The 17,853-nt window shown below is 36.2% G+C and overlaps 2 protein-coding genes across 2 annotated transcripts; one reads left to right on the forward strand and one right to left on the reverse strand.

The window, feature by feature from the left end:
* Positions 1-359: 359 nt before the first annotated feature.
* On the reverse strand, positions 360-12,376 carry LOC112017207 (protein DA1; the record flags this gene model as incomplete). The annotated part of the gene is given in 7 exon segments (XM_065761171.1): positions 360-418; positions 2,694-2,809; positions 2,947-3,009; positions 3,320-3,532; positions 3,635-3,754; positions 11,987-12,070; positions 12,326-12,376. Coding segments are annotated over 7 exon segments (706 nt in total), but the record flags the coding sequence as incomplete, so codon positions are not given.
* Positions 12,377-13,049: 673 nt separating this feature from the next.
* LOC112032510 (uncharacterized) lies at positions 13,050-16,067 on the forward strand. The gene is made up of 3 exons (XM_024065274.2): positions 13,050-14,405; positions 14,518-14,628; positions 15,835-16,067. Exons 1-2 carry the CDS (start codon positions 13,126-13,128, stop codon positions 14,597-14,599), a joined length of 1,362 nt encoding a protein of 453 aa, XP_023921042.2. The 5' UTR covers positions 13,050-13,125; the 3' UTR covers positions 14,600-14,628; positions 15,835-16,067.
* Positions 16,068-17,853: the final 1,786 nt, after the last annotated feature.

Raw genomic sequence — 17,853 nt, forward strand, 5'->3', positions numbered from 1 at the left:
TCTTCTTCCTTTTTTTTTTTTTTTTTGGCTACAAGTGACGGGGGACTAAGGCTTGGTTGAGTATTCATGGCCAACCCCAAATATTTAAGACTAAGACTTGGTTGTTGTTGTTGAAGGGGGACGAAGCCCTCCTGTGGTCATTTCTATGCCCTCCCCAATGGGAGAGCACAGAGGTACCCTTAAGCCAAAGGCAGGGCTCGGTGGTCATTCCTCGAAACCTTGATGTGATCTTTGAGGAAGAAATTGATACATGTTATATACTGTAAGCATGGGAGACTTAATTTCACTGAGGAGGGAAATAAGTTATATGTTTTACAGTGCCCACTTAACATGACATGTGTCATGAAATATAGAAGTACCTTTAAGTCGCAGCCATGCATGCATCATCTCATGAGCTAGGATTGATCCAGTAAGCAACCTATATAAAAAGAGAACTCCAGTCATGCATAAAACATTTCAGACAAGAAGAACGCTAGCGGAACTAAGACAGAGACCACCAGTTACACAGCACAGTTACTAATTATTCACTTCTTTTCTTTTTTCTCTCTCTTTTAAAGAAAAAAAAAATCTTTTAGAAAGGAAATAAGGTAGAATATGAGAGGCCTAATAGACTCTGGACTTCATAAAGAATCACTATAATTAATAATTAATTCTCTTAATCAATTCTCCCGATAATCTTATTTTGATTTGTTTGTGTGCGTGTCTGGGAGTGATTGAACTTCATTTTCCCTACATATCTAAATTGTATAAAGAAGGAAATATAAAAGCATTTTCTAGATATAGAATATTGAATCTCCATGATACAGCTGGTTTTACAAAAATGATATAACCCTGAATATATACCTGTAGTCTCATAGAATCAGAAAATCATGCAACTACGTTTCTTTTCTCCAACTCATAGAATTGCATATTTACATTTACAAGGATGGATCAGCCCTCAAGAATAATATCATTGCAATCATGATCTCTCATCAGAGCTTCACTATATAAAATTTAAGCAAAAACATAAGTGGTTTTACACCAAGAATAAGACGTAACTTGACTCCAGGTTAAGGAATATCAGTCAGCATATTTGCCCCCAACTCCCATCTTTTCCAAGTTCATTGGAAGAAACTCTATAACATGCAAATCATATGTCTCTTGTTGATCATGCATGTATTAAAAAAAAGTAACAAAAATTAAAAAGAAACATGTTGTTTTTATGCAATGTCCACAAGGCTGCTGTGCCTCAGCTCAGGTGGTAAAAAGGAAGGGTTTTATTGGTAACTTAGGTTAATTATTGCTAATAGAGAGAGAAAGAGAGTAATTTCTGCAGTATTTTGCTGATTGTTTAAAACTCATTTGTCATTTTTGTCAACTGCTTTTCTTCAATTACAAAATTACAGTATATTTTTTTTCAATTTAAGTAGATTTTTAAAAGTTCACAAGTGTTCTTGGAACTTGGAAAGAAAGAAGGTACTCGATGACAGTATCTTTGATAAGAATTGCTCTAATGCAGAAAATGGAAAATAATTTTATTTCTATTTAATTTAGAAGTTAATTGTATTTGTTTGTCCATTGGATTTCATTTTAGGTCTTAATAAGTTAAGCAGGTTATTAGTATTTTATTTAATTTCCTAGTGTTAACATTGCTTTTGTAACTCAATAATTGAGTTTTTCAAATTCAATTATAATTAGAGTTTAGTTCCAGTAGACTAACTGTGTCCTGAAATGTTATTAATCAAGCAAACTGTCTAACTTGTCTCCATATTATTAATTTAGTGTGTATAAATAAACTAAGCGCTAATTTGTATGTTATTTTTTTCCCTGTTCTTCAATTTATTGTTGCATCAGTTTCAAATTTTCATTCATCATGCTCATTACTTCAACACCCCTCCCAACCCCTCCTCACCCACCACAACCGCCCCCAACCACCACCACACAGAACAAAAAAAAAAGCAACATTCAGTTTATAACAAAAGAAATATTCAAAGCACTTGCTAAAGTGTATTCTTATTTTACCTTACCAAGCAACATCCAGGTTGTTTTACAGATTTTTTTTTTTTTTTAAAGGCATTTGACATACTATTTTCAGAGCCTCTATCAATAAAGGCAAAAACTAGGTATTGTAAAATTGCTTGATCTAGAAATATTTTTGCATCTTGTCTTAGTCTGTAAAATTTCTTTACATATGCTACATTGATCTTTGATGTGTGTGTGCATGGAGATATAGATGTAAGAAAATCATAAAAAAGAGATCCTATTTACAAAAAATAAGTACTTGCAAAACATTTTCAAAAATTATGTGTGCATCTGTTTTTAAATGTAGAATATTATTTCATGTATGCGCGCATGTGTGCCCGCACACATCGTGTGTATATATATATATATATATATTCCCTTTTGCTGAAGTGTTAGCTGTCATATAATTGTGAACAAATGTATTTCCAAATCCATTGATTTTAGAGTAATACTAGGACACACAATTTTTCACAACCGCTGACATGGCCTGTTGTGATTAGAGCTATATCATTTTCATCTGGGTCCACCACTGACACTACTTTTATTATGCACCAATCATATCATGCTACTTTTATCATGCAGTAATCACAACAAGCCAGTTAACTTCCCTAGACTTGCTGATTTTATTGGGTGTTGAATGGGTTCCCTTCTAGAACAAGTTGTAAAAGCAATGAGAGATAAAGATACAATACCTTGGAAGACCATACAAGATGAGAATTGCAGTCACCTCACAACGACGGCTTAGTTTGAAGGGCTCTGTTACCATGTTCACGTTTCTCTTTCCAGCCCCATTCCTTGTTTGCCTTACCTGTTGATTTTGAGGGTCAAAATGAGACAAATTGTAAGCCATAAACAAATAATCATAACAGAGTTCATATATCCCAGTGAATAAACTTAAAGAATCTTCTGGGGAAAAAAGACAAAACAAAAAAAAACCACTCTTACAGTGCTGATGGTTTGCTCCTCAGAAAGGCAGAGCCCTCTGGTCTCAGGCATGTGATAATGTCCCTGGCCAAGACGAGAGAATAAAAACTCAATTTTGTAGCTATAAGGAATGAGGAAGAATTACCAGACAAAATAAATATACAACAATCTGTGGACACTGATGGAAATATTACATTCGGACACATAACTGGAGCTTTTATGAAATTCTTTGAGATCTAGTGTAAGGACATGTATAGACATGCTTCCCTCAAAAAATAAATAAATCCTATGAATTTTCATGTCTGGCATGCCAATTGTCACTACGGAAGAACAAAACAATAAAACCTTGCATACAACAGCTGATGTAAAATGATTTAATTGCATTTGCCCTTACATTCTTTTCTCCCTCTCTTGCTTCATTTAATGCTTGTCTTTCAACCCAGAGTAACGGAACTTGCTGCTCCACTTTCATATTCAAACCTTCATAAAATTCTTGTATATCAAGATATAGAGGTTGGCATTCATAGGTATCCATGACTGCAGTGTCCAGACATTCCAGACAGAGCCTCCGACCATCATTAAGGGAAACATATCTTGTGTCTCGTGGCTGCATATAATGAACAAATATATCATGCAATTAACATTTTTCCAAGAAGCTTGATTAATTTATAGGAATTTCTTGGCAGATAAAAGTGATTTAATCACCGACCTCCATTCTCTCACAGCTGCAACACCGAGGAGTATTGTCATGTTCATGAAAAGGGCAGTATTTCTGGATCCAAAAGGGATGTGCCCTATATTCAATTAGACCAGCAGGATTTGTTGGAATCTGTTGAAAAGATACATATATTTGAAAAGCCCAACAACAACTGCAATGAGTAATATATCCAAGGAAGAAGAATTCAATCGGAATGTGTCAATTTTTTAAAAAATGTTCCAAATTTGATCTTTAAAACATGACGCTTTTTTAAATAAATAAATAATTAATTATTGGTAAGTTTATCACACACACCCAGTGTGTTTTGAATCCATGACTTATCCTTGACCCTTTCTAATGGGGAAAGGGAGGTGTCATTTGAGCTAGGGCACACTGGCAAGGGGAGAAAAAATTGACATATCACAGATGTCAGGAGCACCTTGTATGCAAATACCCCGTTATCTCTATAAGAGTCTTATGTGAGTCACTTGTCTAAGCTTAAGTCAATTAATAAGTCATGAGACCTCTTAAATGAGTCATGTGACCTACTGACCTTTCGTTTAAATATTTTCAAGCCAATGGATTAGATTACGTTTTAAGTTCTGAGATACTTATTAAAAAAAAAAAATTAGCAGCTGGGATTGCATCTTTAGTAGGGAAACCCCTTTTATATATTAAAGCAATTTGAAGTTGCAGCTTGTCTTCTCCTTCTCTAGGGACTAAAATGTGGGTGTTCAAGCCTGAACGGTTTTAGACCCCTTAAACACACACAGATTGCGTAGCCTAGATTAATTAGCCAAGTTGTTACTTAGTCAAATTAAGCAATTCTAGGTTAAAACAATCCAACATCATATTCAAGATATAAAGCAGCGGAAAATAAATAACACAAGATATGATCACCCAGGAAACCACACGGTAAAAACCTGGAGATGATTTGACCCATCGATCCTCAAGGCTAACCTGAATTCACTATGAAAGAATTGAAGTTCGTACAAAAGGACTACAAGCTCCCGCTCGACTTCCTAATGCTACCCACCAGTAGAACTTCCTGACACGACCACGCGCAGGCTCCGAATCCACGGACTACTTCTTTCTTGAATTCCTCAATCAGCTACAAGCTCCCCGCTTGCTTTTCTTTTAATCTCCAATGGTTGCAACAATAATGATCTTCAAGATGTTGAAATAATCTCCACCATGAAAACCCTAAGTTTTGTGTAAAGGAAAGCTCCTCAAAGATCTCACACGAGATTCACACAAAACAGCAATGTATGAGCAACAATACAATATGGACAACCTTCAAAAACGTGGCTAGGGTTTTGTTTATATACCTAGGGTAAAAACATAAAACCCTAAACGTTTAATGAAGTAGGGCTGAGTTGGAAATTCTGCAGAAAATTCAACCTGTGCGATTTTCGATCGATCGAGTCTATTCTTCGATCGATCGAGCCAGGCCGAAAGTCCCAAGTACTTCTGCAGCCACTCGATTCCAACTTTACAATATTAAACCAACTTTGAGCAAGTCTAAATAAGACTAAATACAATGTTTTGATCATGGTTTGCCAACATTACAAATTAGAGTTCTAAATACATAAAATCCTAAGACCTTAGAACCTAACAAACTCCCCCTTTGGCAATCCGTGACAAAACCCTAATTAACAGCTCAAAGTTTTACAAATAAAAAGCCCTTTACAAAGATAATGCTCATAAAATTCAATTCAGCCTAACTACTATCCATAGTTGCAAGTGTAGACAGCAGCTTAGTTGAATCAACCTGTATAATCCTGAAATACTCAACAAACGCATAAACGCATGTGTGACAGTAAAGAGTAAAACAACAGGTATAACATTCTTGTAAGATCCACACAACACAAAATAAAGACATATAAAAATGAACAAGTCATAAATATAAATCAATACGCAGTGAATCATAAAGCAACAAGAATCAATAAAAAATATCATGTATATCAATCAATGTTACTCCCCCTAACATGAATATCCCCAAAAATGATATACAAAGTGAAGCACATAGATACAATCTAAAACTCCACAAGCTCCTCTAAAAAAAAAAAAATCTCCCCCTAACAACAAAAACTCTACTACAAGTCAAAACTCCACTCCCCCTTTTTGTGACGGAATGCCAAAGGGCAATCACAAGTCGCCATCAAAAGGAGGTGGTGAGGGTGAATGAAGACGCGCAAGATCAGCTCGGAGAGCACGCATCTCATCCAGCAAGTCCACCAAAATCTGACCATGAGCCTGCTGAACAGTCATGACAGTCTCCAAAGTACGACGAACATCAAAGTCGGCCGAAGGAGGTGGAGGAACATCAGCAGCAGCAGCATCATCACCAACAGGAATAGGAATATCCTCACCAGCCATACCTGCAGAAGAAGAAGGAGGAGGAGGTGCGCTACTAGAGGGCTCAGATCTAGGGTGTTTAGAACCAGCTCGAAGATGAGCGGCCCTCTGTCTAAGAAAAGACGCACCTAAAGGACCTATCACATGGACGGGCTCAGAGGAAGGAAAGTCACTAAGACCAAGATAGAGAAGAATCCTATGAATGAAAATAGGATGAACAAGAGCATGAGCAGTAGATGAACTCCTATAAACTTCGTTCAAAGAACGAAGAAAAAGATGGGGAAAACTAATAGGAGCATCAGTAACAAGAGCGTACAGAAATACACACCTCTCAAGAGGAATGGTGTGAACATGGGAAATAGGCCAGATCGAATGACAAGCTATCCGAAAGAACAGATAGTGCAACCCAGAGAGCTCAGCAGAAGTGATCCGAGGATCAGAACCCCACTGGACAGTAGTACCAGTGACGTATGACAAAACATCGCTAATCTCGGGAGACTCATCATAAGGATAGACAGGATGCTGGACCAAAGGTACCCCTAGAGCATCAGCCACTACCCGAGGAGTAATGGTGTACTCTACGCCTCGTATCCAACTCTTAACTAGAGTGTTGGAATCATAGACGCGGATAGAGATGTTCGAATAGAACTCTCTAATCAAGGCAGAAGGTGGAGGAGGATCAGAAACATCCACCAAGGGTAACCAACCCCGACGCTCAAAATTTGCCCTAATGGCAGGATCAAGCTCATCTAATAGCACAGAACGCTCAGCCCAAATCTTTCTCTTAACGGTCAGTTTCTCAAAAGTCTCTTGGTTTTCCTCACTCGGAAACCTCTCACTATCAAAGGATGGAGGGGGTGAAGGAGAAGGTGAGGGAACACTCCTACGGGCTCTAGTTTTCCTAGGCATAGTGCTAAGGAAAGGACAGAGACACACAGAGAAAAACACAAAGAAACAAGAGAAAACAAAACCAAGGGCAGACTGCAAATTAGCACAATAAATAATATAGAACAAAAATCTATATGATGCATGAACAATAACATGTTGTGATGCATGATCTAAATGCAGTGACAAATTAAGTTTAATTGAGAGTAATTGGACAAAATTGGCTTGAACAAGGAATTTCTATCAAAAATCCCAAAATTTGAAAAACCACTTGAAAATTTTGCAACAAATTGATGAATTAAGCATTACAAAACACAGCACATAGATTATAATGCTTAATTACACCAACACAACAAGCCAATTTCATCAAATTCTATCCAATTTAACAAAAGCCCCAATTCGGATCAAGAACAAACCCTAGAATTTTCAATTTTTCACAAAACACAAAATTGATCAAATTAACCACCAAGGATCATTAATATAATGTGTCCCCACAAAAACCCAATGATCAATTTCATAAAATAAGGTTTGAATCAACAGAAAATCCAAAAAGAATAAAGTCCGAAAATTACCCTTAAATGCATGGATTTATGCATGAAATAATGAAAATAACATCAAAAGGAAGGGCAAAAGAGTCTTACCGGCTTGAGGAAAGAGAGATTTTGCAAAAACAACGGAGGAAAACGACAAAAATCTGAACTGTGGAGTCTTGCCAACGCGGAGAGAGAGAAAAAGTTTGAAAAAGGTTTGAATAGAACCTTTGAAAAAGTCAGAACTGAACTTTTAAAAAGCTTTTCCACGATATTCGATCGATCGAAAATTACATTCGATCGATCGAAAAGCACAGTCATTTTAAGACAAATGAGAGCACTTTTTCGATTGATCGAAAAATAGGTTGGATCGATCGAAATGGGCAGAGGCTCACTAAATTTTGGAAAAATCACAGTTTTTGAAAGACACAAGCCGAATTTTGAAAATAACTCCTCAAAGCATTAAATTGAAGAAACAAAATGCATGAGTATGAGATGGAATGCTTTTTCAAAAACCCAAAATTTTGAACCCAATATTCTTAAACAAATTGCAATCAACCTCCCATTATATTTTCTCAAGCAACAAATATGTTGTGCATAAATCTCAAGATATTTTCAAACTTGGTTGGTCAGACCAAAAACACACACTAGCATGTACAGTGTTTAACAAAGAGTAACTTGTGTCGTGTGTGATACTAGCAAAAACTTGAGATACATGTGAGGTGATATGTGAATAGCAATCAATCACAAAGTCTACAAAATTCATCACATAGAATTCAAAAGAGACTATCACCTAAAGAGTTACATCCTATAACTCCCACATCTCCTAGAACAAAAGCTTGCAATCATGTAAGTTTCTTGTATTTTTGCCTCTTATTTGCATGAGATGGCATTCAGCCTAATAGTACACACCGGTTTGAATTAAGTGAATTGGCATCAAGCCTAATAGTACACACCAGTTTTAATTTATTTTGAGGCTACACCTTATGTTCTTTTTGTGCATGTGCTACACTTTCTCGAGCACAGAATCTTATGATATGCACTAAGGTGTTCATGATTGGCTAGTGAACAGTGGTGAGATGGTTATTTATGCCTTTCTCAAAAGGATCAAGTCCGACAGTCAAATAACATGTGACTTCAAGATTAAGACAAAGTGATAAACACCATAAACATCTTTCCCACACAACATGCACTACAAAGCTCAAACTAGTAAAGTGCAATAAAGTAAGCTCATCCAAGCTAAACAAGGTACATAAGACATGTTATGTGTAAATAAATTGACCAACCTTGTTTTTCAAAAATCAAGAACATTATGTTCAACATAAATTTTGCTTCCTTCTTTTTTTTTTTTTTTTTTTTTTTTTTATTTAAAGGAAAACAAATAAATCCTAGAATGAAATGCATGAATGTAATGCAATGCAAGTCCTAGAATAAAAAAAAAAAAAAAAAAAAAAAACAAAGAACAATGGTCACAAAAGAATAGAGCAATGAAGCACAAGGACCATGTCAGAAAGACTCAATTATTTCGAGTCTTTTGCATCCAAAACTTTTTAGATGCACCATGAGCATTGGAGTTCTTATTCACATTTGAGTGATTCCCAACTCCATGATTGGAATAAAGGTTTAACACCTTTACCAATTCACCAATTAATGCCATAGGATCTTGTGCTTGAGGCACAGGCACTTTTGGTTTATTTGCTCTCTTATCAGCTTGAAGCTTGTAACAGTTAGGACGAATATGTCCAGACTTACCACAATAATGACAAACCCAAGCAGGTTTACCATGCATCTTGTCCTTAGATTTGGTAGGCTCCTTAGGTTTAGATTCTCTTAAGTCTACCCTAGTCTTCTTAGGTGGTGAAACTTCTACAGGTTTAACTACCTCACTCACAGGTGGTTTGACAGTATCACTCACAACCTCACTCACAGAAGGTCCAGAAGAAGAAGAAGGAACAAAAGTAGTGGAATGTGGTCCAGTATCAAAGATGCTTTCAACATATCCTAACCCAGTTTTATCAGAAGGATACTTTTGAACATTCAGCATGTGATCAAGTTTAGAACTAGCAGATCTAGCAACAGATAAATCATGTTCCAAAGTTCTAACTTTATCAAGCAAAAGCATATTCTCAGATTTAACATTATTCAAAAGTTCATTTGCATCAAACAGTTTAACAAGCAAATTTCTCTTTTCAAGCTCAAGAGAATCAATTTTCTTTAGGCCAAGATCAACTTTCATAGCATCCTTTGCAGCAATTTTGCAAAGTTTGTTATAGGCCTCTTGAAGATCTGCATCTTCAGAGAGTTCCCCATCAGAAGGGTTCTCTTCAGCAGATATGCCTTCATTGACTATAGCAGTAGCCGTGAAAGCAATGAAGTTTCCATCCTCGTCACCACCGGACTCATCATCAGAAACCTCATTATCACTAAGGGTTACAGCCATAGCTTTACCCTTAGTCCTTAAGAATGTAGGACATTCAGACTTCACATGACCATACCCTTGACAGCCAAAACACTGAGGACCCAAAGAGTTATTAGAAGATTGACCAGAATTTTCTCTAGGTTTTTCAAAATTGTTAACCTTAGTGGGATCATTCTTCCTAAAATTTCTAGGTTCAGCAGTGTAAGTACCTCTTGCCTTTCTATTTGTATTCCTAAGAAAGTTCTTAAAGTTTTTGGCAAGATAGGCAATCTCTGTAGCAGAGAGCTCATCATCAAATCCACCACCATCAACATCATCAACTGACTTAAGAGCCATTGATTTGGATTTGTTTACTTTAGGTAGGTCAGACTCATAGGATTGAAGAGATCCTACAAGCTCATCAACAGGGATGGAGTCCACATCCTTGCTTTCAGTTATGGCAGTCACTTTGGGTCTAAAGTCTTCAGTTAAAGATCTAAGAATCTTCCTAACAATCTTAGGTTGATCATAGATTTCACCCAAATTAAAAGCAGAATTAACAATATCATTCAGTTTGGCATAAAATTCATCAAAGGATTCATCATCAGACATCCTAATGTTTTCAAACCTAGAAGTTAATTGCTGCAGTTTGTTTATCTTAACTGCCTTTGTGCCTTCATGCACAGTTTGGAGGATTTTCCAAGCAGTATGAGCAACCTCAACATTAGAGATTCTCTTAAATTCCTCCATAGAAACAGCATTAAAGATAGCATTCATAGCTTTGCTATTGAAGCTTGCTGCTTCTTTTTCAGAAGTTTGCCACTCACTCACAGGAGTAGCGGGCTTCTCCCATCCGTATTCAACGGAATTCCAAACCCTTTCATCAATGGATTTCAGGAATGCTTTCATCCTTACTTTCCAATAAGCATAGTTGTTCCCATCAAAATGAGGAGGAACAAACAGAGAGTGTCCATGCTCCATGACAACAGGGGTCAAGGATCAGCTCAGAGATTAAAAATCTCAAACAAAAAGAGCTACCACGCTCTGATACCACTTGATGGAAATTTAGACCCCTTAAACACACAGATTGCGTAGCCTAGATTAATTAGCCAAGTTGTTACTTAGTCAAATTAAGCAATTCTAGGTTAAAACAATCCAAACAATCATATCAAGATATAAAGCAGCGGAAAATAAATAACACAAGATATGATCACCCAGGAAACCACACGGTAAAAACCTGGGGAGGATTTGACCCACCGATCCTCAAGGCTAACCTGAATTCACTATGAAAGAATTGAAGTTCGTACAAAAGGACTACAAGCTCCCCGCTCGACTTCCTAATGCTACCCACCAGTAGAACTTCCTGACACGACCACGCGCAGGCTCCGAATCCACGGACTACTTCTTTCTTGAATTCCTCAATCAGCTACAAGCTCCCCGCTTGCTTTTCTTTTAAGTTCCAATGGTTGCAACAGTAATGATCTTCAAGATGTTGAAATAATCTCCACCATGAAAACCCTAAGTTTTGTGTAAAGGAAAGCTCCTCAAAGATCTCACACGAGATTCACACAAAACAGCAATGTATGAGCAACAATACAATATGGACAACCTTCAAAAACGTGACTAGGGTTTTATTTATATACCTAGGGTAAAAACATAAAACCCTAAACGTTTAATGAAGTAGGGCTGAGTTGGAAATTCTGCAGAAAATTCAACCTGTGCGATTTTCGATCGATCGAGTCTATTCTTCGATCGATCGAGCCAGGCCGAGAGTCCCAATCTTCGATGCAGCCACTCGATTCCAACTTTACAATATTAAACCAACTTTGAGCAAGTCTAAATAAGACTAAATACAATGTTTTGATCATGGTTTGCCAACATTACAAATTAGAGTTCTAAATACATAAAATCCTAAGACCTTAGAACCTAACAAAGCCAATTTATTAGCTAGAGTTTGCTCTCTGATTATCCTTCATATGCACATGCATCATAATCGTATTTACATTCCTTCAGATTTAAAATGAGATGCATCATATCTAAAATTAGCTTTGCATCAAATTTAAAGATGCATCATATCTCAAAATCCATCCTTATCTATTAACTCTCCTTCACCATGAATACAAAAAAGTGAAGCATGCCAGTTTATGCAAAATTAGAATTAAGACATATATTGTTCATTCAAGAGATACTTACAAAGTGCTTGCAAACATCACATTTTGGGTGGTAATTCTCCTTGTAGCAAGCTTTATGATATGGATAATTTCCAGACGTAGAGAACTACAAACAACCAAGAAAAGAGAGGGAAACGAAAGATTACAGGTCATTCAAACAAAACTTCTAATAAAAGAACCACAGATGCCTAGACGGAGTGGGACCACGGGTCGGGTCGTCTATACGGATCCTTATAAGTGCTCGCTACTCGCTAGTCCGTGTGAGACTCTCTCTCCTCCCCAATTCACAACCCTAACCCGGGGTTTTTGAGAAATTAACTACAAACCCAAACAATATTATTAGTTAGGCAACGTTTCAAACATATTGCATTTCTAACAATTCGACTTCAAAGGAGTCGATTTTACTGTTCATATGGCCTATTTTTACTCATTTTTTATACATAAAAATCGACTTCAGTGGAGTCGATTTGCCCAAATATTAACCTTCAGTTGTGTTGTCACAGAAGAAGCAAACGATCACAGAAGAAGCAAACGAACCCAGGTGAAGCACGAAGAACCCAGGCGCCGACGAACCCAAACACCGACCAGCAACACCGACGAGCGAACCCAGGCGAAGCACGAAGAACCCAGGCGCCGACGAACCCAAACACCGACCAGCAACACCGACGAGCAAGCAGGCGCCGACGAACCCAGGCGCCGATTTCACCAGACCCCGACGAACCCAGCAACACTGACGGCGAAGCACGAAGAATCCAGGCGCCGATTCTGACCAAACCTTGGCGATCAGATCGGATCAGTGGAGGACTCCGTTTTGGATTTGAAGGTTGTGAGTTTTGGATTTGAAGGTTGTGAGGTTTTTTTTCAGGGAGCAATGACGTGAATGGATTTCTTTGAATTTTTATACAGTGAAAACAACTTCACTCAAGTCGATTTCTATGTATAAAAAATGAGTAAAAATAGGCTATATTAACAGTAAAATCGACTCCTCTGAAGTTGAATTGTTAGAAATGCAATATGTTTGAAACGTTGCCTAACTAATAATATTGTTTGGGTTTTGTAGTTAATTTCTCAAAAACCCCCCCTAACCCTAATTCCCAAACCTTTCAACATCTCTCTATCTCTCGTATCCAACTTACTCTCAAAGAAAAAAAGAAAGAAGCTATGGATCCAATGGAGGAGGAGGTGGAGTCGGAGGAGGAGAAAGGTTGGGGGAGGTTAGATGATCTTGATGGTGAATATGAGATCTGTATCTGTGCGCGAGAAACGAACTATGAAGTGATGAAGTGTTATACCATTAAGGTCCCAGACGAAGAAGCCCGTACTCCTCTTTCATACTTTCTCGCACGACCTGCTGCTCCAGTCAACTTGTTACTTCGTGGAATACAGATAAGGGAATACAGCAACTTCACCCCAAAGGATCTCAGTCCGTTTTCGGTAACCCCTGCCGAGGGACCTTACATCTCTAGATACCTGGCACTGTTAAACAACCATCTGTATTCTGTTGGTGGCCATGCAAAACTCACTAGGTCTGAATTTGAAGAACTTAGAGGCGGCGAAGACTACCCTCTGCATGAAATCTATATGCCCAGTAGGTCTGTCTGGACCCTTGACCTTACATGTCCTGATCTGGGTTGGAAGCAGCTTGATAAGCCCATGAGAAACCGCAGAAAAGACCCTCAGACCATTGTTGTGGACGGTAAGCTCTATGTTTTTGGCGGTTTATATGGTTACAAACCCATACCTGAAGATTGTTCCTCTGGCCGTGGATGGATGGAGGTTTATGACCCCATTTTGGATACCTGGGAAAGCCTACCAAACCCACCCTTCAGCATCGCAATCAATGGCAACTTCGAACCAATTATTTTCGCTCATTTGGAGTTGGAGGAAGACAAACACGAGATTATGGTGGTTGATCTGAGCAATAGTGAAGAAAACAACATGTGTGCTGATTTTTTAAAATACAACGTTATGTCTTCTACATGGGAAACTTGGCTTCAGCAGCATTGGGCGGCAGTTTACTCATATACTCAATGTGGAAGGGCTGTAGTTGTTGATCATACTAAGGCCTATTGGGCTTGCATCGTATCTATGGAGAAATGGAATACTGAATGCTGTATCTTTGGATTTGATTTAAAATCAAAAAGATGGACTCATGAACGGCTCAACCCTACACCATTTTTGGGGGAATCTGAATATTTCTGTTGGACTAGTCCTGGTCTTCTCCACTTATCCGATCACAAATTCTGCCTTCTGTTGGGCTCCCGCAATAGCTCCCACGAGCCATACGAAAAGGCTTCTAATTATCTTTTTTGTATCGTACTTGACCTCTCTGCATTTTTTTATATTTACAGTGATCCGGATCGCAAGCCTCCTCTATCTGTTATTTCCGTTCAGAAGTACTCACTGGATACCAAAATAGATTTGTTGGACTGCATGATTACGTAGGTTTCCTACTCTCTCACACGCACTCACAATTAATTCTAGCAAGCTATCATCTTTTGCCCTTTAATGTATGAATTGCTAGTCATTTATGTGTACTTGTAAAACTTGCAGCAATCGTGGAACTCAACCACCAAAGAAGAAGAAACCGAAGACATCAGAGGAAGAAGGAAGTGTAACGACCGAAGATCATTAAGACGGGCTTGCAAAGAGTACTAAAAAAAGGTATTCTTTATTCAGTCCTGCAGTATTGGAACATAGATGGAGGACTCAACTCTATGTTATATGATCCTTTTGATTAAAGGCTTTCTTAGTATTGTGTAATTATGTATTTTTCCTGCTTTTGTACTTGCCCCCTTGCTAGTTGTTCTGTTGTATGAAAATCCTGTGTGACTAGACTACCCAAATTTTCTTCATAAAATATGGATATTGATTGTTAGAAACGAAATTATCAATTGGAATTTAAAATGGCAATCGGTTTTGGGCTCTAGCTTGTTCAGAAGCCTTGGTCCAGACTCAGAGCAGGTTGTTGGATGTGTCTAAAAAGCATTGAGATGCAGAATTAGTGCTTTTTATTTGTTTAATTTAAATTTTTTGGCTAGATATAATTTGGGTTAATGTTAAAATAATAGTAGATCAATTTATTTGTTTAGGTTGCCTACAATTACCCCCAAAGAGGTTATTTATAATAGCATTTAGTAACCTTTGGAATCCTAATCCTTCATCTGTTATATAAAAGTAAAATTTTTACCATCCAACTATGTTGAAAGTCACATGTAAGTCTCATGACTATAAAATGCTAAAGAGGTAACAATAAACAAAGCATAACATTGACAACTAAAACACTAGTCTTATAGTAGGTATGCTCTTGGGCATTGGGCATGTGGCATGAGCTTAAAAAAAAAAAAATTTGAGGCGAGGACAAAGGGCTTTTCTTTAGAAAGTTTTCCTATGTTAAATATTTAATAAATAAATAAATAAAAAGTAATAGGCTGAACAAAATAGACGCTGGACTGATAGGATATTTTTGCCTTGGCTTAGATGCTCCTCTGTGATTTTTGCCCCATGTTTTACGTGGTTATTTAGTTAAATATGATATATTGATTCATGTTGTATTTTAAATTCTAAATTTAGTTAGAATATTTTGGTGTAAAGTATTACCCATCATACTATTTTTTTGCTATACCAAAACTAATCATACAGTAGTATTGATGCAGTCACATATATTGACACCTTGTAATGATTGTAGTTTAAGTTTCTTATAATAATTACAAACTAATTACCACCATTGACACATTGGATTAATTGAAACGTTATTTTTGATGGCATGAGCTGTTTAATTGTCCTGGTATGTGTTTAAATATTCATTATAATTGATTTTTCTTACATTTGATTCATGTAGTATTTTTTTCAAATGTTTTTTGTTTACAGGGATGAGTGTTCTTGTTTATGAAAGGGCTGCAATTTCAAGGATGGTTATTTTATTTTATATGTATGTGGGATGGACGCTTCACTTTTGCTATCTGTTTTTTGTGCAGTTAGACTAATTAACTACTTAAACTTGTAGGAGTGTAATTATATAGCCCCTAATGAAAGAATTGAACTTCTTGGCTTATTTAAAATCATTATGGATATCAAGTGATGTAAGGCTACATTGAAATGAATTCGAAGCTAACTTTATCGATTAGTTTAATTATGATTGTAGGGGATTTTTTTATTTTATTTTTATTTTTGGCAAGTACTATTTTAGAATTTACATATATTGAAGCCATATTGTATTGTTTGTGGATAAATATTTCTTCACCTTATTTTTCCCAGATAGAATTTTCTTCCACGTTTTGGGGCCCTCTTGAATCAATAATTGTATTACCTAAGCGATTGAATTTTACATACGATGAATTGAACCACTGCATTGTGAATGGAAATGTTCTCATGATCTCATCATGTTAAGTTTATGCATTATAATCTATACTTGTGAATATTTGTAGTTTGATGCGATTATGTACATGTTTGTGATAATTTGATCTGTATGAACTTTTATTTCAATTTAAATTATTGTTATTAGGATTGGATCAATTGAATTCTTGCGATATAACTCTATTTGAGAGGATTTGTCTTGGTTTAATTCAATTGAGATGACTTACTCTGAGATTATACAATTTAACTTAGTTAATTCAAAGTGGGGAGTTTAACTAAGTCATATTAAAAACTTTGTTATATCTTAGGATTTATCATTCCCTTTAGTTGTTAACTTGTGCATATTTTAAACATTTAAGTTAGGCATTTTCGGACCCCATACCCTTATCTATGAAGTAAGATAAGCATAGCGAACTGAAATTAGCGTCTTGAGAACCATCTCAAGGCAACAATAATTCCTTTTATTTTTTTTAATTTTTTTTGTTGAAGTATTTAGGTTGGTCTGATTTTTTCCTTTTATTTATGGATTTAAAATGTTACATGAATTAATTTTATGAAAGGAAAATGATTAATGTCACTTTTGAGGAAAATAAAATTATGTTACTTAGGCAAAAAATAACAACCATCCATCAGCACAGAAAGGTTTTTATTTTTTTGGCATGGTATGTATATTAGAGATAGGCTTTTAAAGCAAATCAATGAATTTAGCAACTTTATTTGTATATGATTCAAGTGAATTTCCATATCTCAGACTCAGAATAAATTAACATAGTTATGACTTATGTGGTCGTGGAGTTTTGGCAAATCAGAGAATTTTGTTGTGACATAAATCAAAGATGCTTGAGCAAGGATACCTTAAATCTTTAAAAATTGAGCAAGCCCATTAAAGCTGATATTTTGGGTCTTTAATTATATTGATCGATTTCTCATGGTCATTTTCTTTCCCCTCCATGCCTTAGTGTCATAAAATTCACCATGTGCCAGTTAAATTCATTTAAAATTAGGGAAATGTTAACAAATGTCTTAAAAGACATCTGTTAATGATCTATTATAAGAAATGTTTGATGGGAAAAGAAAAAAGCAATCAATGTTTTGACAGTTTTATTTATTTTTAATAAAAGTTGTGTTAAAACTTTTTAAAAATGGTTTGTTAATAATTGCCCTAAGGACACTTGCGAACGTGACTCTTAAAATTATACCAGTGCATTATGAGAGTCAATTTACAACTAATAATTGTCTTATGCATTCAAAATATGCATTTATCATTTGGTATTCACACAACTATGAGACCTTTTTTTTTTGGAAAGCGGAACTATGAAACCTATATATCAGACGCATATAAGGCTTTAACCAAAACATTGAAAAAAAATAAGGAATTTGAAAATCATCATACCCATGAAGAAAAGAGTGGGTCTTCATAGAAAGAAAGAAACAAAAAACAATTTACACACTTTATAATTTTTTTTAATGCCCTGTACAATATGTTTTTTTTTTTTTTTTTTTTTTTTCCCAAAAAATGAAGAAGGAAAATCA

Source organism: Quercus suber, unplaced genomic scaffold (assembly GCF_002906115.3).
Source record: "Quercus suber isolate HL8 unplaced genomic scaffold, Cork oak 2.0 scaffold_400, whole genome shotgun sequence".
Classification (NCBI taxonomy): Eukaryota; Viridiplantae; Streptophyta; class Magnoliopsida; order Fagales; family Fagaceae; genus Quercus; species Quercus suber.

What these genes read in the sequence shown, in the direction of transcription:
- LOC112032510 (XM_024065274.2), top strand. Translation starts at nt 13,126, where the DNA reads ATGGATCCAATGGAGGAGGAGGTGGAGTCGGAGGAGGAGAAAGGTTGG. An exon ending in TTGTTGGACTGCATGATTAC is followed by an intron (nt 14,406 to 14,517) that starts GTAGGTTTCCTA and finishes TAAAACTTGCAG; the next exon opens with CAATCGTGGAACTCAACCAC.